Source organism: Numenius arquata, chromosome 5 (assembly GCF_964106895.1).
Source record: "Numenius arquata chromosome 5, bNumArq3.hap1.1, whole genome shotgun sequence".
NCBI lineage: Eukaryota > Metazoa > Chordata > Aves > Charadriiformes > Scolopacidae > Numenius > Numenius arquata.
In genome coordinates this window covers 18,508,011-18,530,636 of record NC_133580.1, presented here as the reverse complement: position 1 = coordinate 18,530,636, position 22,626 = coordinate 18,508,011, and the positions used below count along the sequence as shown (strand labels likewise).

Sequence of the window (22,626 nt, the reverse complement as noted above, 5' to 3'; positions counted from 1 at the left end):
ATGACATGACTTAACAAGCCAAAGTACATGTCCAATCTGAAATTAATAGAGAGAAGAGGTGCCATCTGCTATGATTGTTTTTGCCAGAAGAGACTCTGGCTTAATGGCTTGTGCTACTACATTACAAGAAAAGAACAATTTTGCCAGAAACAAGTTAATGAGTCTTGCAATCGTACCTTTACTGATGTATAAGTCAGGTTTTGGGGCGGTGTGGGGGGGAGGGAGGGCGTAGGAATGTTGTGCAGTTATTTTTATTTGTTTTAAATCAACACAGTCATAAAGTAGGAGACAAGTTCAAAATGAATTCTTTTGTGATAGCATTACTAAGATTAGAATATCATTTATAGAAACTCACTGAACATCATTAACTCATCAGTTCTGAAACAAGAACTACTGACAGTAAACAGTGTTAAGATAACTACAGCTGACATATACATGATCTAATAACGGAAAAAGGTATACGTGCCCTGCCTTTTAGCCACGGTACCTTAGTAATACAAAATTTGTATAAATAATATATTATGAGAAGGAAATTAGTCAAAGTCATCCTTTAGTAGGATATTCAGCCACTTGGTCTCTATGCAAACATTTGCAATTACAAAAATAAGCCATTTAAAAAGTTTGCATTCTAATAGCAACCTAAAGTCTTGGGCTATTAGGTGTATACAGATAATAAAAAAATCTGTCTACTGACACATAAGTAGCAATGAACACGTGACATAGGATGTGACTCAGTAAAGATCACTCCCACAGAAGGCTGTTTATTTTATAAAAATAATTTTTCAAGCTCACTAGATTATCCCTAGAGATACACCGGTGGCTGATGAAGGGCAGGTGTCAAACACACACCAAGGAATGCACAGTTCTTGTTGACAAAAGCAGCAATGATATCCTCCTGCACCTGACTAATCTCAAAAGGTGCCATACCAAAAATGGAGACACCCTCTCCACATCTGTCATAGCTATTATATATCTGAATATTTAATAGGCTGCATATACTGCTGCCAGGAGTCCCAGCTGCAGTAACACAGCTGCATGTCTATCTTGCAGATTTCTTTGCAAGGAAGAAATTGGCATGCCTATCCTAAGGAAACAGTGTTCCATTTTATAACAGGAGGACTCAAAAGGCCAGGTTAGCATAAAAAGTAAATTACTCCACTACCCACAGGGCAATAGCACTGTAGTTCCTGAAGTAATTCTTTTCAATACATGACTCTATGAAATCTAAGCACTCCCTGCACAAAGATAGTTACATTAAGCTATGTGCCTATCTCCAACTGACTAGAAAGCCAGTATACTGAAGGTGAAAGCTGTAAGAAAAACAATACACTTGACACTGACTGGTTTTGAATGTGGCTTATTTCTGTTTAATGTAAGAGGATGGCTGTGTTAAGAGGATGGCTATGTTAGATGACATTGAGCTTTAAATATCTAGAACTAGTAGTTTGACTCCATTTACTTCTCTCATAACTAAATGACAAAGGAGTTATCACTGTCCTTGTGTCATTATTTTTTTTCAAAAAAAAAGAAAAAAGATAACCATTCAACTTACCAGAGATAGTCTAGAACTTAACCTAAGTTGTCATTATCAGGGAGAACATAAAGAAGTTACCAAATCCTTCATAGCCAAATAAAACTTTTGACTGCAGTTCATAGAAAACTGCAGTACAAAAAACACTCTTTAAAAAAACTTGTTCTTTTTACAAATATATTATTTCGATGGAACCAGTTCAAAGCTGTAAGTATTGGAGTTTTTGACTACTTTGGGTAGGGCAAGACTGGGGGGAAAGGCTGTGCTTAAAGAAGCAACACGACTTAAGAGTATTTATTCATGCTTGTTCCTTAAACCCAAGAGACATATGGGGAGCAGTGCCTCCAACTCCTTAAACTCCAACTTTCTCAGGGCTCCAGCAACAGTAACTAAAACATTACAGAGGACAGACTGGAGCTGGATTTCTATTGGTCCATTAGATAACACAAAATTCTTGCTCAAAAAGATTAAGCAGTGACAGAGATAAAAAAATGCTTTCACAAATTTATTACCTGAGCATTACATCTGGCATCCAAAAAAATTAATATCACTAATTGCTCTCTATTAAGTTCAAGACTTTTTAATCCTATTTTTGGGACAAGGAAATTAGTTTCTTGGTTTCACACCATTAACAATTAGAAAACCTAGTATCAGCAGGCCATTTTTATTTATTTTTCCTCTTTTACTGAGCACTGGAGTAATAGCACTACAAGATTTTGCTGGTAAATAATTTAAAGATCATAAAATAATACACAGTCCTCTATTATTTTAGATTGTTTCTGAAGTATTAGTAAGCACATAAAGTAAACCCACCTGCAGTTGTAAGAATTCATGGTTTTCCAGTCCTTCAACAATATGAGAGAAACGTTCCCTATTGTGTCTTTCAGCAGCAGTTGTTATAGCACCTAAAATCTTGTCCAGACTAAGAGAAAGATAAACCATCAAAAAGCATACCACAGCCAGCTTGGTCATTTTAAAGATACTTAGCCCACTATTTACACGACTCCAGACTTCAGTGCACTGACAGAATTTGAATGCATTTATCTACAGTTATCTACAGAAAGTTGAAAACAAGCCAAGAACCAAGTATTTAAATATCTACGTGGTTAAAATTGAATTTAAAAAAAAAAAAAAAAGGCGAATAAATCTGTGAGGTATTGTGAGATTCTGCTTAAAAACAACCAAAGAGAAAAAAAATAGATCACTACCCATGCAAGACTGTTCACTAGCTACTAGTTGACATGTTTGACACCTGGGAATTCTAATAAGTTGTCTTTTCAGAAATCAAAATGGTTTTATTTATTTATTGCATTCAATACATTTGAGTTTGCTATTTTCAACCTTCACTAAACTAAGACACTCAGTAATTCAAAGCAAATCTATGCCAATGGATTATCTTTGTTTTAAAAAGCTCATTGACACGCGCTACATAACTCCATAACTTCAACTATTCAAAACTTCAACTACAAATGAAAACTTTTTGTCCCTGTCAGATTTGTTAGGTTTAGGTAGAGAGATAATATTTTAATAAAATCCATAAATATATTTATTTCTACATTATTAATATTACCTTCTAAATTAATGAAAAAATCTCAACACGTGGTACCAAATCTGTAATTTTCTAATATAATAAGTTCATCTGCCATCCTCAGGGGAGATGTCCCAATCTCAACCATGCCCATAATAACAGGCTCAGTAGTGCCCCACACTAACACACATTGCTCTAAATGTTATTTCAATCAGATGGTTTTGCTTGTGGCAATTTAAGGTCCACAATTCCTGATCATACGCATCAGGGATATATATGAAATAACTTAAATATTCTTCTTTCAGCAGCCATTTATGAACAGTTAACGGCTCATTAAGTCTTCCCTATAGTAAGCAATCATAGTCCTTTCATACCTTCTGCTTAAGCTACTGTTTGTACTCATTTGCTTTTGCCTGATTTAATATTAAATTAATGCATCAGAACAGGTGAAAGTCTCTCTTAATTTAAACAACATTAAGAAAATAAAGACTTAACAGCTTACATTTGTTTCACTGACAAGTTTCCTCACCTGTGTCTAAACTGACAACTCATGAGCATTAAAAAGAAAACCCACCGAAACCCCCCATTTTGTTTCAATATATTACTTACATATTTTCCTCTCCAATAATACAGATAGCAGAAAGTATTTTCACTGTTTCAGTCATCATGTGTGGTTGCTTTGGATCAATTGCTCTTGATAACAGCAAGAGACTTCTTTCATCTCCTAGAATCCTTTGCAATCCGTACTTAAAGAAACAAAAGGCTTACAATGAAAAGACTGTATTTGCCTTGAATATTCATCATCTTTGGGCTTCAGATCCTTAAGAATCCTCACACACCTCCCCATATGAAGTTTGGCAACACTTTACTAAAACCTTCTTAGCTATTACTGCTTAGGGAACAAGTCAGTCTTCCCAGTCTTATATTTGAGGCTTTCTCTAAGAAAGAGAGGGAGTCAGTACCTAAGGAAGATCTCATACCTTGTAAAATCAGTTATCCACCAAAACCAAGAACAGTTTTTATTTTCCATCTATATCTGAAACACCTCAAGAGTATGAAAAAGTCATCTTTTTTTTTCCAGTAACTATAAAAGCTCCTAGCAAGTCAAAATAATATTTTCCATGCAATGACTGATAGAGGTTGAAATTCCTTTTTGAAATAATTATCTTCTTTATTGATTGTATATTCTACTTCACTTTCCGTACAGATAGATAAAAAAAACTTAGATGTTGGCATTTATTTAAAAGTAGCATTCTTATTCATTTTCACTAACTATAGGATAGTTGGTAGATCAGATATCTAATTGTTTGAATCTACACTGTAAGTGTAGGAATAGCAGGGGCAGAAGCTTACTTTTCCCACCTCATCAGACAGGCTACTCTGTCAGATTTTACTAAACTCAGCAACGGGTGCTAAAAGTAACTTCAGTCCACAACTGTATTTGTTACGGGTGGGGGGAAATAAATCAGTATAACAACACTTTAAGTTTTGCTATGAATAAAGCAAAATTACAAATTTAACACATCAACTTCTAGAAACAGTACTCACACTTTATGAAAATGAGTAGCACATGTTAGAAACAAGTTAGATACAACTTAAACTAGATCGAAGTTTCATTCTTTACCTAGTATCTACCAACTTAAAAAGTGTAGCTAAAAACATACTAAATATTGCTCAATTTAAAAAGAGGTGCAAAAGATATTTAATTAACAAAAACAATCACTTGTTGAAATGTGAATTTAGAAAAAATATTTTACTTCAAAAAATCAGTAATATTTAACAAAAATAAGACAAAATGCATATTCAGAAAGGTCTATGAAATGGACTCTAAACAAAAAGTTACACTAAGTTTAACACCTGTGTTTCCAAAGAGTCAGCTGACACCGGATATACAAGCTTTCCTTCCCTTTCTGAGATTCAGCATGCTACACAAATCTTGAAGTCAACAAAAAACCATTATGCTAGAAGTATTTGAAATTAAAATATTTCTTACTTTATTGTTCATAAATGCTTTGAGGCACTGGATAAGTTTATGTTGATTCTTCTTATCAATACTTTCTTGCCTTTAAAGGGAGCAGAAAAATAACATAAGTACAAATAACCTTCACAAGCTCCCCCAGCCCTCCCTTCAGATGATCCAAGTCCTTACTGTTTCTTGTCCAGAAGCTTTTCCAATACATCCAAGAGAAGTCCAAGACCTTCATGTCCAAAGTTGTTAACCCAGCTGCAAAGTGGAACAAAACCACTTATAATTATGTCTTAATCAAATGTAAAACTCGCAAAGTCACGTCTCCAATACTGCTTGTACATCCCTTCATAGATGCTGCTGCAAGTCTCACTTCACAGGAAGACCTGATCAACCATTAAGAAAAATGCTTAGTTCCAACAACTCAAAGTTGTTGAGGACCACTGTGAAAAGTGACAACATACTGCAGACAGTTGCAAACATTTCACCTATCCTTTTGCAGTGTGCTGAGAACTACTTTCTCCTGCCAACAAGCATTAGCATAATTACTCTGGTTTCAGAAAAAAACCCCACAACTCTTTATTGTTCAGCAAAACCAGCATGATGAAAACTACAGCAGGTATTATTACTTACCTGACTGGATTGCTAGTTAGAGACACTCTCAAAGACTCTAGACAATTAAGAAGCTTCTCCTCTGAAATCCCAGATCGCAATTCGTGAATATATTCTTGCGAGGATAGTGTGCATTCATGCTTGCTGTTTTTCAGTCCACCCTATCACAGAAGACAGAATGCTGCTTAATGTTATATTGATCATAGTGCCATTTAGATGATAACATGTAAGGCCAATATTTCCACACAAATTTTAAAATCACTGTTTTCCCTGTACAGCTATTGAAGACCGCTGACTTGACTTTGATTTGTCGTAAGTGTTGAATAGTTTAGGTTTTGCGTCACAAGGGTAACCATTTTTCTGGAATCTTCTTTACTTGATGTGGAGTGCATGCACTACATCTTGGATATACAAGTTTAATTCCATAATTTAGTTGTGTTAACACGTTTAACTGCTACACACTCATTTAACATCTACTTCACACCTTGTATTAGAAACAATCATAAACTGAGAGACACAAACACCTCCATGCTTGTTACTAAGCTTGTCTCATCACTCCCTACCATACCTGTCTTCCATTTCAAAAAAGCTGTGTGTTATCACTATGGACATATCCTGACTCTGAAATTAATTCTCTCTTCTCCAAAAGAAAGGACGGAGACAAGCCACTGAAAATTCCTTTGAAAAGGAGCTGGTATCCACCAACTGTTAAAACGGTGTTTTTTAAAACACGGAACTGCATGATTCAATTGAACCGTAATTCCATGTTGGGACACTAATAGAGATCTCGGGAGGATCTTGTTTGCTACAGAAGAACCATATGGAAAATTTAACAAAGAGCTCATCTCCCTGCTGAAGTGCCATTACAGAAGAATAACTACCTACAAGGTATTTCAGTATTAAAATACCTGATATTCAGTTTTTAGAGCCATGAGCAATATACAAAACATTTAAGCAAAGGGTGCAACTAATCTTTCGTACAGCTCTGACAAGTTGCAGAAAAGTAGGCTTTTCTCAGAAGCGTGGTGATGATTAGCGTGCAGTTCCCAAAGCTCCTTAGCTCTAAAAGGTCTCTTGAAGAGAACCTGATAAAGAAGCGATGGGTGTAAAGGCAGTATGAAAAATGCCTGACCTAAAATAGGATTTATTTGTATTTTGTTTTAATTGTATCAGGGCCTTCTCGACTACTGTAATCTTCTCATTGTCTCTTTTTCAAAAAGCTACATTTTTTGTGAAGTTTCTGGTTTGCTCTATTCAAATTCTTATCATTCATTCTTCCAAAATGACATTAAGTATGGCTGATGAGGAAATGACTTGTCTACATTTAAGTTAATGATTTTGACCTACATACATTCCAGGATTAATGCATATAACAGAAATGTGTAAATGTTCACAATATGATTTCAGATTGTTTGTCCTCACCTCAACAAAACAACAATCTGACACAGATTGTGAATGTATAAAGACAACAGCGTCCTCTGGACATACAGCACCTTTAGCTGCACAATGCATACCACTTATACATCGAACGACCAAGACAGAAAAAGATAAGAAAATAAGATATAAAGGAACTAAAACCTGTCACTATCAACCTCCTAAACAAAGAGATGCTCTTCCATCAAAGGAAAAAGAAATAAATGGGTGGAGATTATCTTTATAAAAGTAGGAACTGACTTTAAATCAGATAAGTATATTAGCACTACATGTTAAAAATCATCATAGTTGAGAAAAAAAAAAATCATCACTCTGAACGACCATAAGAAAGACCTAAGAACTAGAAAACAGGAACAGCTTTATGCTGTTCTTCGCATTGGATGGAAACCAAAAAAGATTATACGTGTAACTAAAGCAAACCATCTACACAATACTGGATACAGTTTTTGTTCTTTCAGACAACAGCCACTCCCAAACCCCTAAAAGTAAAAGAAGAGAACAGCAACACATATAAGCCACAAAATCTATAAAGAGACGAAATAATGGCAACTTCAGTCAAATGCCATTACAGGTTAGACAAGGCCCTTAAAATCAATCTAGAATGCAAGATGTATTTGTTTTTCCAAAAAGGTAATTTCCTGTGGTTATTTAAACCAAGGTGTGCTCTTGCTGCCACCTCTTTTTATGAGTCGAGGAGGGCTCTCTTAGCAAGGCCCCTTTCCTCTGTCTAGCCCCTTGCTTTCAGAAGGCCTGTGACTCCCTCAGTTAGAATAGCTTAGAAGTTAGAGGACTTGGCAGCACAATCTCCTAAACTTCCTTATAGTATCTTTCAAGACAGGCACGCTTCTTCATTGGTTCTATGACTAATCACCTTTAACTGCATAGCAATAAGGAATCATCTCCTCTGCCCTTTTTCCCCTCTGCAAAACAGTTGATCGCTAAAGATGGTTCATAAAAACCCATTCTCAAAACCTTGCACCCAAATACTCCAATTTATGCTAGAGAATTCTCATCTTAACAGGACTACTTTGTGTTATTTTCTGCAATCAACTTTTCAGTCTCAATCCACTCTTACTTCTAGCCATGCAAATTGGAGTGCTACAGCTAGGTGCTATTTCTTCTATTTTCCTATTCCAAGAGAGACTGATTGGAATACTATTTTTAAGTAATGCTATGCCTTTACATGGATCAGATTTTAATACATACACTTCTCCTTTACTGGGAAGTACAAGGTCTCAGTGAAAGATGAGCTTTATATGAGAGCATCTAATAAAGACAAATGCAAAAGCGAAGTACCAAGAAACTCAGAGGGTTAGGTCCCACACCAGAACTTCCAGTGATTAAGTCAATGCATAAGGTCAAAAATTTTACAAATTACTTTATGACCAGTCACCTTCACAATAAGGCACAGAATTATTCTCAAACGAAAGCCTGGACCACACATTTAAAAATCCTTCTCTGAGGAAGTTTGAAGCGATGAAGTTTTATTGAAAAACTAAGCTTAAGGGAACTCCTGGAAGTCTCACAAAAAAACCAACAATATAAAAGAAAACCTAGTTTGCTTTCCTATGAAGGGGGTAAGTTTAATCGATTCAAATCTGTGTGTAGGACACATTTCAGGGTTTAAGGGACAAGAATGATAGAGAGAAGACAGACACCTTACAGTGCAGGACATAGTGGGGAAAAAACCTTAAGCATAGTTTTCTCTCCACACAAACTTTTTTAAAAAAATATTTAGAAAAATCAGGCAACAATTAAATATTTTAGAGGTTTCTATTTCAGTTTATCTTACTCTACTTCGACTCCAGGTGATTTCAAAGCTGTTAGCTAGACAAAGAAATTCCTCACTCAGAACTCAGCAAATGTCCAGCTTTATATACTAAACAGATGTGCCACCAGAGGCCTGTAAACAAGCTTGAGAACCAATATCTAGCAAAACGGAAAAAAGCAAAAGCTTTTTGCTCTCTGTAGGGAATAAGCAGATATTCTATTTACTTGGTGGTAAAGAACTGTGGAGCACGCTTGAACCAAATGGATGGGGTGTAACAGCTCAACCCTGCACAAACTACTCCTCTTTGAGGCATCAGACAATTCAGACCTCATTAGGTCTCAAGCTGAAGCCAAGTTCAGCTGAAGACATTATAGGTATATTGCTTCCATGAGAATGTTGACAGCCAGTACGTTGAAATCTCACAATATTGAGTCGCTTCTATCCAATTCACTATACTTGTTCTGTAATTTAGAAAATAAATCACTCCTTAGGCAGAGGCAAGTAACTGGTACCAGAATAATTATTAAAGAAGTGGAAGTAATAACATACACTTTCCCCCCTGCCAATGACTAACTGAAGAGTTACTGCATACTCTCTATTAATACAATTCTGATTCTATCTCAAGCAAAGAAAACACTGTATTTTAATTAGAGCACAATAACAAAGTCACATAATACAAAACTGGAGGAGGTGGGGGTGGTATGTTTGTTTTTAGGAAAGCAGTGAAAGTGTTTTCAATTAGTTTTTTAAAACCACATATACTCTAGTTGTTGCACATTTGACTTGGAAAAGTATCCTTGTTCAACCTATGAGGAAACTATCAGCTCCTGAACTAGAAGCTGGAACTTTACACAGTTCATATCCACTTCACCCTGTAGATACTAGCAAATGTATTAATTCAACCCATTAAAAACAAAACTAACAAGCTAATCTTACTTTAGATATCCACATAAAAGTCTTACAGACAGAGAAAAGATGTGCAGCTGCCATTTCAATATAATTATCATTGTCTCTAAAAGCAAGGAAAGGTTACACTGCAGGCAGCTAAAAAGACAAGTGGGTACCAGTGCTTGAGATTCCAAGTAACACACAAATAACTTAAAGCTCTAAACTCCCAATTAACAGGCAAACCTCTTCTCTGCAATTGTCACTACAATGCAACAGTCCAAAATTCTTCTCCTTCCTAACCACTATAAATCTTCAGGAAAATAACTATGTGTGCCAGCAGATACCATCAGCTCCCAAGGGATGAATCCTACTGAGAAGCAGCACACCAAGATGCATGCGTTCTTTAAGCAATAATATGCAGACGCCATACTGTAAGAGGAACATTTCTTATTTTACCATTTTACAAGTTATCTGTGCAAAAACATGCTTATAATGCATAACTATTCTTGCTCTCCATCAGATTCTGAATTCAAAGGCATGGGGGGAAAAAAACAGCTATTACAGAGTTTCTCTGATACCCATTTTTTATAAAATAATCTCTTCACAAAGCAGCTGTTCAGGTTAATTCATCTCTTAAGGAAATTACATGGCAGCAAGAATTATTTGAAACTGTTTTTGACACTGAACTGAAGAGTTAATAATTTGTCCCATAGCTTCATTGTGCTTAGCTATTTTCTCAGTCGGCATACAAACCAGTACTGCCTACAAAACTAAAAAGTACTGGTGAATACAGACAGAAAAGTCTTTCAAAGACCACTCTGAATAAAGCAAGGCCAACAGCAATTTCTTCATCCCTATGCACTATATCCTTAAATATTTAAGTATATCTGAGGTAATGATTAGACAGTTTTAAGTCATAAGTTGTTCTTTATTCTTTTTACTACAAAATAGAAGTACTGAATATGACCTAAGGAGAAAAACCTTGCACTAACTGAAAAACCTGTTCAGGCTGCAACCAAAAATAAAGTCCATCCATAATTAAAAAGCAGATCTTTGCTTTCAGCCATCAATGTGTATATATTGAAATGCATATGTAATTATCCGCAAACAAATCCTTTTCTCTAGGAAAATTTGCTGAATGCAGTCCAACAACTTAAGTCCCAAATACTTGTTTTAAAAACAAAATTTAAAGAAATCACTAAATTCAACCATGGCTTAACATAAAACGTAGCTGAGGACTTAATAAGAAAAAAATTATGTGGTAAGTGATCTCATCTTCTGCATATTAATTGACCTTCTGAATTCTCTATGTTAATCTTATTCTCACACTGATATACAGCAGGTGACATTTCCACAAGCTATGAATGATAACAATTGGGACATGAAAAAAAATCTCCACATCTAAACAGAATGAAGTAAGCCAAATACTGCAAATTTAAAGTTTCGAGTGATTGCCTTCAATAAAAAGCAAGACAAGTCTAAATTATATTTGCTGCTCATGAGGAACAGATCAGTTCCCAGTAAGTCTAAAGTATTTGGAAATAAATTGCTGAAAACTTAAGAACAGATCCCTCAAAACTGCAATCAATGATCTTATACTGGTAAGACAAACGTGGTTGAGGTAGTTGATAATTATTTTGATAAAACAAGGACTCAGTTATGCCCACTGAACTTCTAAATCCAAGATAAAAGTCCAAAGTATTCCAGCCTAATCTCAAAAATGGAAGTGTATTCATAAGAAAAAAACAAAACTATCATGGTCATACTCACCGGAACTTTACTTCCGACTATCTGCATGCAGTGGTCAGCCAAGAGAGGTTATTGTGTAAAAAAGATAATAATAATATATAAATAAACACAGCAAAGTACTTAGTAGGATGTAGCATCACACAATTTTTTCAGGGTTTAATCATTAGTAGTAGTTAACATTCCTTTATTACTTTATCAAACTGTTGAGAAACTGTAACTCTTAAACAGGAAAACAGTAGTTCTACTGTAAGAGAAAATTTGAAATTCTTATGTTCCGCTGCTGAATCACCAGTAGCTTACACATTTACAAACAAATAACTAAATACCTAGATTGACATCTGTATCTTGAAAGATTACGAGATATGCCATTTTATTATAATTATCAGGTCATATACTTTATATATGACACTGAAAAAACTACAGAAAAAAACTAATGGCATACTGACTTCCTGGTATGTCTAACAACTTCATTTATTATGGAGCTTTTGATCTATTTAGATGATGTCATCACTGAATTTAATTAAGTCTTTACAATCAAAAACATAGCCTACAGTTATAAATCTAACTTGCATTTCAGAAAATCTCATGTGGCATTTTTCTTCAACTGCTCAGTATGGATGCTTTTAATTACATGGATAATTAAACAGCAATTTACAGAATGACATCTTTTTTTACCATGAAACAGTCTCTCTGCTTCTTCGTGAACAAGAGTTGACTTTACATGGAACAAAATCTGCAGAAAGGCAGCACATCTCTCTACCCTGCTCTAACTCTTTGCACAAATGACCGTGTTCCTATGAACACCAGGATTATGAACTTCTGCCTAAATATTTTAGGCCTTTCCTTGTCAGCTCTTTGCTGCAATCTAATAGCAGCCAGTTTATTGAGTAACCGTAAGAGCCTGAGACAGTATGATTTTGTTCCGATATCTCAATTTGATTTTATCTGTTCAGCCTTTATGTGTTTCATTTTCTACTCTTGTCTCTTCCATTATTCTTTTAGGAACTTTTTCAGAAGACACAAGTCCCTGCAGGCCTTTCACAATCACCTCTTCCCTTCGTGATGAGGCTTCCTATAGAAGCACAAGATGGACTGTCATCACAAGATAATTTATTTTCCTAATTTACTGCCGCCTTCTCCCACCAATGTTCAACTCATTCAGTATGTCAAGTCACCAAGTTCAGTTCTGAAACAGGATTCTGAGCCTTCACCATTTCCCAAGTATAATTTCCATGGTCAACAATCTTTCCCTTTGTGTGAAAGGATGAGAAGCAGAGATAATCACTGCACATGAAAGCATCCAGCTTATTAGCTTCTATCCTTCCTCCATCCCCCAAGGAACAGGAAAACTTTGTTTATCCATTGAAAACCAGGATTTCTCACTTGGAACTCTGAAGACAGTACAGTGTTTCAGAAAAGCATGGTCAACATGCTGCAGATGGCACATAAGGCAAAGAAAATGAAGCACCAAATTTAAAATAGTTTGGTTAAGACAACATCAGCAAATGAGAGTGATATTTTCAAATGAGCTGAGAGAGCTCAAAAGCTGAACTAAAACAAACATGAAATGAACTGGAAGAAAAGTCACATCAGCTGTTAAGTGTACTTTGTGAGCTCTAAGCAGAAGAAAAGGCCTGAGTATTTTCAGTATAAACAAGGAAGGCAGATGAACAATTATCTGTGACCAAAGGAAAAGGTAAAAAAATTTAAGAAAGATCATTTTGAATGCGATCAGCATTTTCATGGAAGACAAGCCTGAAGAGAGCCTGAAGAAAATAAAGTTTGACAAGTCATGACAGTAAAAATTGTTTAGGGTTGGTATCGAATTAGTAGTTTAACTAAACAGAAGATGAAATTAACAGTGAAAGTGAGGTAAGATCCCAATCAACATTTTACAACTGAGGTCCACTTTCTATATTTTTTAAATCAGTTAAGATGCTAGCTATTTAAAAGCTAAATTAGGGTAACACTACAGAAAGGTCATTCATATTTCTGAACAACCTTAAATTATTCCATTCAAATGCTGTGATTCAATTGCAAGAAAGATTAACTGAAGCACACAAACTTCGATACGAGCCATTTTTCCATTAGGAAAAATATTTTGCTTATGCATAACACATCCATACTGGCGCTGACTTTGGTTCAAAGTGCACATTCATCTATGAGGACATTTTGGGATTTCTTTTGTTAGTTTTTTTCCCTAAATTGTTAGTACATTTTGGCAAACATATCCCCAGTTCTGATAAGTTTCCCATGCTGCAGTGGATATAGTAGCAGTAATGCAATCTGTTACTATTTTCAGCAGTTAGACATGCAACGGTAGTCATGCTTTTCTTACTCAGCTACAAAATTATGGTACTTAAGGCAGCTATATTTCAATATCAATACGTATAAGAGAGATCAACATCGTCCAAATATGTTTTTGGAAAGAATAGCAAGCACTCCCATTGTGAAAGTTTCTACTGCTTCAATAAAATATTTTTACTTACTAAGAAAAATATAAGATTTAACATTGAATATCAAATGAAGACAAAAACCTTAGAACACATATTCAATAATTCTTGAAGATAGTCTAGGTGAAGTATATTAACAGGAAGTTTCATAATATTCACTGCATAAGCTTGAATAATTCTCCAATAACTTGTATGTTTAGCTAGATCATGCTTTAAGCACTGGATTCCTTCCAGGACAGACTAAAGGACTGTGGATTGTGTTTAAGATCAACTCATGCAGGAATATCACTCATCTCAGAAACATCAATCACCACCTTCACATTATGGTTTTTTCACTTAAGTTTGGGATGTTCAATGCAAAACAGCTGCATTTCATAATTGCATGCCATTGTAGTTTTAGGTTTTTTTAAATTTAACTCTGACCTGATTTTAAAGGTTAAAAGAAAAACAAGTTAAACGTACTGCTTGCAGTCCATGTTTATAAATTCATTAGGCAGACACCAACATAGTGAAATAAACTTGCAAATAAGACTAGGAAACGCATTATTATTTAATGTTATCTGTATTTAACACTCACACTCAGCTCTGTAGAACAGCTAGGAGTGACGCCATTATGTATTTGAACAATTAATCCACACATAGTCCTCATTTCCAGTAACCTTTTATTGCATACAATAACTGAAGTGTGATAAAAAGGATGAGATTCATCCTAATTTCCAAATAAAATCATACGCATTACGTAATTTTATTCAAAAAATATGCTGATAGCAAATTATATCACTTCAAGCATACTACTGCCCCTTGGAAACACAAGCTACCCCTCACCAATGCTTGTCCCCAATAGGGCAATATATAGAGTTCCTCAGAATTCACCACTGGCCTCTCTAAAATTCTTTATAAAACAAGTAGTGGCACAAATAAAGACAAACCAATTTCTATGGAAATCACAACGTTCATATATCTCTCTGTTTCATCCAACATTCATGAATTTTTGTGGCATATTCTCCTTTTAGATGGTAAGAACTATATTTGCCATAGTCAATTTTTAATGCACAAGAAGCATTACTGCTGTATTTTATAACTAATTAGTACTAATAGTCCTGCTACTATTAGTCCCACTGCAGAAAATAAATTGCAGCTCTTCACCATTTTAAATTGTATTTCTCTGCAAATTTTGGGGCTTCCAGTGGTTCTCTTACACTTCTGGCACCCCAAAACAGACAGACTTCAAAAATTCTGCATGAAGGATTCATCAACTAAGAGATAATCAATCAACTTAAGTACACAGAATGATCAAAATGAATTAAAGGTCTTCTTTTAAGACCATCTTTTCACTAAAGCAATCATTTTATTTACCTTAGCAGAATATTTAACACAGTCTTCAAGCCAGCTACAGTACTCAACATGTTCAAATTAAGATATAATATTGACTGTACTTCAATTTTAAATACTTTCAATATTTTGATTCTCTGTTTCTAACACTGCAAATGGCACATCCAGTATGGATGTCATTACTGAAACCATTAAGTCATGCTATCCCTTCCAAGAACTTCAGGTACCAAAAATTCATATAATGAATTCCACAGAAATACATTCAGGTTCCATCACTGGAGTTGCAATTTCTTATGGTTTACAAGAAAGCATTACGTTTTTACACTGCCCAACAACTGAAATACAAGCTAAACCTTCAGACACAGCTGCAAGCATTTAGAAGTATCTTAGTTGATACAGATATTTTTTTCCTACCGATCTTAAAAGACAAATCGAGACAAAAAAAAATTTCAAAGTTTCAAGCTTGACAAGCGTAACACTCATAAAGCTTAGCTTCTTACTTTCATCTGTCCTGGAGAGGTGACTACTTACCGATTTGGCAGTTGCAGAAATGTATTGGACAACCATCTCACGTTTTGTGGTCAAGTCTTTATCTCTTAAAGGAGCTTTTCGTTCTTCGTTTAGATTCATGTCTTCCTGTAAAGAAACAGACCACACAACATCAAGATTCTATTTCATACTTTTTATTAGCCTCTATCATTTTCATATTCATTTTCTTAAACAAACCGAAGTGACTTTTCCCAGCTTACCTGCATTTCAGTTTGTTTAATTCTGAGCTACCTGATTCTCTCATTTAATCCTGTCACTTCAAGTGTTTGCTGTTTTCAAGACTTAGCCAAAATTATAGTTGCAACAAGGGTAGTTACCATTAGTGAAACTTGGCTTAAGAAATAAAACTAGAGGACAAAATCAAAATTCTATACTTTAAGTTGATCACCTAAGCGTTAACTCTTGTGAGGTTCCTGTGGTTTTTATAAAATCTTATTACAATGGACACCATTCCTGCACTAATCAGAAGTTTGTGGCAGGGGTAGATGTGAATGTTCTAACTGACGTATTTAAAACAAACATAAAAGGCAAAATGTTCTGCTATATTAAATCTAAAGATGCCCATTTCAGCTTAGTAACTGGATTAAATGCAAAATGTAGGCATTGCTAGTAATGACTATTCTTGCCATTAAAAGTCAAAGTAACTTCAGATTAGCAACTAAACCCAGTAAATGTTACCGTAATAACTTACTAGCTAATAGTAAGCTAATAGTAAAGAACTATTAATCTGTGGAAGACAGACCTATTTTCTGCTTCAATTTACGTTACTTGGAAAAGTTAAAACTTAATCCCTGAATCTAACAAGAAAATCAAACAAGTATTAATTAACACTCATCCTATCTTTCAAAAGAGATCCACTATTTCACTGAACAGAGTAGAACTACTAAATAGAACAGGACAGTTCTTAAGCCATACCACCTGTGGAAGTTCACAATATTTTTAAAAATGATACAGAAAACAGTATTTCTAACAAAACCCAAAAGGCTGCATTTCCTGATACTTCACGTATCAACACCAACACACATGGCAGAATTAATCAACACCTACTTCAAAAGTTTGTTTCTGTATTACTAATAGAAGTTAGCTTGTGAATAATTGCAAACCTTGAAAAGATCTTAAGACAGAAAATATTCAAGACCATACAAAATTTCAGCTTTCTATACATTAAGATTTTATGAATGGAAATTACTCTTTTACAAAGGTATTTACTTGAGTTTATTAAAAACTATCTTTCAACAGCAGTATCTAACTGCTGCAGCTAAGGTCTCTAGAGGTTACCTTGAAGCAATCAAAAGGCTACAATTTTTATTTTTGGCTTTTTGCCTTTGTTTTCTCTGTAGAATTAGACTAAGTAATTTAAACGTATATAATGCCAGCATTCTATGAGTTACTCAGTCATTTATGTGCCAGTTCAGCCAGGTCTATCAGTCCTATGCTATACCCTCCCAAGTAGTTATTGCTTCCGGAACAACAACAGTTGAAAATCGTTACTACATAATAAACATCAACATGAAAACAAATGAAAATCTCATAAAACAAGGTAGCACATCATCTTACCATCATTTTTTCAAAGAGATCCATAACTTCTTTCTCTGATAAGTTCATGCAACGCTCATCAACAAGTGCCTGGGCAAGCGGGATTTCACTTATAGAAGGTTGAGAGTCAATAGGATGCTGAATAAGAGGTTTCTCTTTTTTCACTGCTGACTTTCTGAAGCTTGTTATTCTGTCACGCTGCAAAGACATCCATTTAAAAATAAGCAGAAATAGAAATGTAGGAAAGCAGCCAATTACATGGCAATAATACACACATTTTTAGTTAATCCAAGCAGCAGAGTTAAAACTCAAACTGAACTGTAAGTAAAAATACTCTAACATTCAGAGATTACTTTTCATAGGAAGTCAACAACATTTAAGGTAAATTCATGGCAGGACACATGCAAAAGGGATATAACTATTTCTCAGAGTTTCAAAGGTAAACCATCTATGTTAAACTCTTAGCATTTCAAAATCTTGAGTTCACCTTCTCACATTACTCCCTAATTATCCTGATAGTGAATAAATATGGTACCACAAAGGTAATGTCCAAGCGTTCCTTCATCTGAAGAGCTATAAGTCTTTGGAGGACAACTGAAAAAGCCAGCGTTGGGAAGGAGGTACTCACAAGTTCATCAGGCTTATAAAAAAATCCTGCTAAAGTAAAATAAAGTTTGTAGAGGAATTAATGCTCCAAGTATAGTTCACAATTCCTTGAAGTGGTTTTTGAGTACCGACTCCTGAAATTAGTGCATAATTTTAAAAAGCCAGGTAATGGATTACTCACATAGAAGCAGCCATCCATAGTTAAATACACAAAACAGACATTAGTGAAAGCATATCATACAGTCTGCAATGACATTTCAATGGTTAAGGTTGACTTGTTTTAGACCTTATACCAAACCCCACCTTTTTTTTTTAAAGCATGCTTACTCAGTTAATTTGTTAATATTGGAAACAACCAACAAGAGCACCTTCCTTATAAGGCCATTTATTACTGTATTATTAATATATAACTCTATTCTGAATAGTCAGAATTTTTATTATTTAATAATATTGTCTTTAACTATATATATGTATGTACATTTTGAGAACACTATGTCTATAGCAATTTTAACTGTTTGCATCAACAAATACTAGTGTATTTGTTTCAGGCATTGAACAGCCTTATGAAGACGTGCTTTCATCTAAGTGCAGCTTATGTAGGGTTACCAGTATCATTCATACCAATTCACCTCTATGAAGACATGTAAACCAAGAGTTATATTTTCTAAAATAAAACAACCTCTGTGATGTGTGGAAAGCTTAACTGAGTATTTAATTTTTATGAAATTTGGATACATTTTAGATTAGTTCAGTCAGGAATGGAGAAATTTGACCTGGTGCTGTGGAATACGGGGAAGAAAGGGGGGGGGGTTTGTAATTATTGTTTTGTTTCTTTTTCTTGTTCTGTTTTGCTGTTAGGGTTTTTTGGTGTTGTTTGTTGACAGCCTACAAGACTACCTTCAATTTTTGAAGGGTAAGTATCCCTAGATAAGCTGCATTCCCTCTGAATTCCTTTGGAGGTCTTGTTTGTGTTTTTGAGAAGAGGGGGGTTGGGTTTGGGTTTTCCTCTTTCTTAGAAGTCTTACATTTGTGGACAGAAACACATTACCTACAAGGATACTTTTGATGTCTTGAACAATGCAACAACTTTACTTTAATCCCATTTTTTCCTTATTAGGATAGTTTACACTACATTCTTTTGAAATCGTAATTAGGGCATAGCTTATTGAAAAGGTCAAAGACATGACATAATGCCTGAAAGGCAGCATCCAAAATTAGCCAATATACATCAAATGCAGTTTTACTGTTCACATACATTGAAATGCCCATCCAGTAGTCACACACAAAAAAAAAGCTATTTAAGATCAATTTCACCATACTGTGATCTGTTTCAAGTATACCTTATTAACAACAAATTGGATTGTACGTACAATTTCCTCATTTCAGACATGTAAGTGATGATTAACTAAGTGGCCAGTGTGGCTTAACTACTACATATAGAAAATAAAAGTCTATAATTTTACTGAAATCCATTTTGATACAAGTTTCTGTAAAAATACTTTGCAACAGGATTCAAGTTTTTAGAATTATAAAGTTGGTGCTACTGAATACAAACTTTTTTTTTTTATATACAGTACACACCTATTAACCAAAATGCTTCCACTTGAATCATGTGGCAACTAACTTTGAAGAACCACAGAACCACTGCGTATCCTTTATTGTTAAAAGGAACGTCAAGAGAAATAACACTTTAACTGCTGAATAACAGTTTTAACATATCCACAATATTACTGAAGTATTTAGAATGTGGTTCAAGAAGCTTACTCTTCTCCAACTTAGGCTACAAATTAAGATCTTTAGGAACAGTAACTCAATTTTCTGAAAACTAATGAGTAATATCCTTATAAGAACATGTTATATTGTCCACAATATTTGTAGTAAAATAGCATGCAGCATGGCGTTACCATTGCAAATTAAGATGTTACAAAGACCTTACCACATCATCTGCCAAAGTTTTTATTTGAATATTCTAGTAAAAAAAAAAAAAACACACACACAAATCAAAGAAAAAAATACAGCATTACGTACTGTTTCAGAGTAATGAAGTCTATAATTCATGCATTCTAACATTAAAAAGCACTTAAAATTTCAGTAACTGTTCTAACTGCTAAATGAGCACGGAATCTACTGCACCTTGTGTGAAAACGCAGGCTTGCATTCCATTTCACCTTGTCTTTAGCATATTTAACTCATAAACCTGAAACCTGTATAGATCTAGCACGCCCACTATTTCACAAAAATACATTAAGAGCTTTTAAAAAGCTTTCCAAAACAAACATGGACTACTGGACTTCAAACCAAGTCAGCAGACAGCTATATGACTTTCTCAGTTTTGAAAGAGTTCTCGAGACTGGGAGAGCTGAGGAGAATTTCCTGTGCCCTACCTCCTTGAGCCTGCTGCCAACTTCTCCTTCACACTGAGTAATGTAAATTGTTAGATGAACTGGTTAGAGCCCACGTACTGATGATGCACAAACCGGTCACTACTATCTCTCCCTCCCTAATACCTTCTCACGTTTTCCTTAACAGCAGTAAAATCCTGCTGACAAAAATCACCGTTACATCTATATTCACAGCCAAGAAAGCAATCTACATTGCATACCAATATCAATAATCGTATCAAGGAAGATTTGGTTAATAAGCATTGCTCAATTTACACCAAACAGTCATGAATAGAACATTAAGATCTAGAACTTGGGCAGGAGGGGGTGGGGGCTGAATAGAAAATGAACCTAGAACTGTTCAACATACACCACACAACATTTTACTTCCCCTTGGTGGAAGATAGTAATACACCATGTTCCTTCTGATTCTACTTTTTGGCACTTGGCTACATTTGTCGATATTGTGTTTCTGAAATAAAAACATTTGCAAGACTATACAAATAGTGGAGCAGGCATCAAGGTGGGAAGGAGGGGACAAGGTGTTCGTACTTTCAGGGTATAATGAAGATAAGCATTCAGAGGTATCCAGGACAGTGTGGTGGACTGACCCTGGCTGGCAGGTCAGTCCCCACTCAGCCACTTGCTCATTCCCTCACAACGGGATCAGGGAAATAATCAGAAGTGCAAAAGCAAGAAAAACTCAAATGTTGACATAAAGACAGTTTAACAAGTGAAGGGGAAAAAAAAAAAAAGACAAAGAAAGAAACGATGCAAAAGCCATCATTCATCACCAGCAGCCCAATACCTTCCTAGCCTCTGAGCAACTGCTACTTTGGAAAAAACTCCTCCTCCCCACCCCACTGCCCCTGGTTTTATTGCTGAGCATGATGGTATATGGTGTGGAATATCTCTTCGGCCAGTTTGGATCAGCTGCCCTGGCTGTGTCCCCTCACAACCTCCAATCGACTGCATCCTACTCCTGGGAGGGGACACAGTAAGAACAAGAAGGCCTTGACGCTGGGTAAGCACTGTTCAGCAAAAGCTAAACCACTAGTGTTTTATCAACACTGGTTTGGTCACTAATCTGGAACACAGCACCATAGAGGCTGCTGTGAATAAAACTAACTCCATACCAGCCTGATCTAGTACAGGGAGCTAGGACAGAATCTTTTTCTCTTACTCATCCAGATATTGACACCAACAGCCTTTCACCTTCTCAACTGGCGTATCTCAAACCTCTTCTTTCCGGGTACCCATCTCCTGTATTTTTGCTATCTGGACCCAAGAGTTAAAAGAGGAAGTAATAATCTAATCTTGACATGAAAATAAAGATGTCCTTCGTCTGGAAAATAGACTTTTTATTTTTAATGGGTATTATTGAGCAAAAATTCCAAAAGAAGAAATGAAGTAAAGCCTAACCATAACCTCAACCCAGAGCCAGCTACGTAACCAAGAAGTTCTAAAACTCTGTATCTGTTTTTGCAGCCACTTGTACTAAAAATACTTCTTTTTTTTCTCCCCCTGCTTCTCATTTAAGTACTGCCAATCTCTCCCAGAACCTGAACAGGATAGATCTACTCCATCTCTACATTTATATTGCATTTGTCACTCAAACTCCTCTGGGCAAAATACAGAATACTAAAGTAAGCTACCACACAGCATTTTTTCAGACATCTCAAGCTCACTTCCCAGATCTCCTTATGGTACATAAGCTACACTGCTGCCAGTAGCTACTCAAGATAAGCAACACATTTCACAGGTGTAAGAGATACTGCAAGTAGCTGGAGGCAGAGGCAAGGCAGTTATGTACCTGCAGATTCCCACTGATACAGGATTTTGACAGTCTCTTACACTAACAAAGAAATCACACTTCCAATCTGATTTAAGAACATAAACCGAAAGTGGTTTACCTCCCCCCAGGAGGAAGTTTAAGATATCACAATTTTTGTAGTCAGTCCTCTAGCATTATTCTTTCAGCCATTGCAACACAAGATGAAAAGTAGTCAGCCTTTTCCCAGCTGGTAAAGACATTAACTCCCTGATTTTAGAAGCAGCCCAAAGGCAAAGGTTCTGCAAAAGTCTCTATGATAAAACATTTGCAGATAAGGGATATACAATTAATGTTTACATGTATAAACACACATACAATTTAAGACAGCAGCATATAATCTCTCTCTCCTCGTCTTCAATATCATCACAAACTATGGAACTCTACCGTCTCCTATATCAAAGAACTGTTTCCTACTGATTTACTTAGTTCTTCATTTAGAAGATTTAAGTGACAGAG

The 22,626-nt window shown here is 35.4% G+C and overlaps 1 protein-coding gene across 1 annotated transcript in view; it reads right to left on the bottom strand.

The window, feature by feature from the left end:
- Positions 1-22,626, bottom strand: part of DIAPH2 (diaphanous related formin 2) — a 247,897-nt gene that overhangs the window by 209,250 nt on the left and 16,021 nt on the right. The window contains exons 2-10 of the mRNA XM_074147988.1: positions 19,892-19,924; positions 17,371-17,547; positions 15,796-15,900; positions 11,501-11,521; positions 5,659-5,798; positions 5,209-5,283; positions 5,053-5,122; positions 3,669-3,805; positions 2,345-2,453 (exon numbers count right to left, since the gene is read on the bottom strand). Coding sequence (XP_074004089.1) covers positions 2,345-2,453; positions 3,669-3,805; positions 5,053-5,122; positions 5,209-5,283; positions 5,659-5,798; positions 11,501-11,521; positions 15,796-15,900; positions 17,371-17,547; positions 19,892-19,924 — 867 coding nt within the window. The remainder of the gene's footprint in view (positions 1-2,344; positions 2,454-3,668; positions 3,806-5,052; positions 5,123-5,208; positions 5,284-5,658; positions 5,799-11,500; positions 11,522-15,795; positions 15,901-17,370; positions 17,548-19,891; positions 19,925-22,626) is intronic.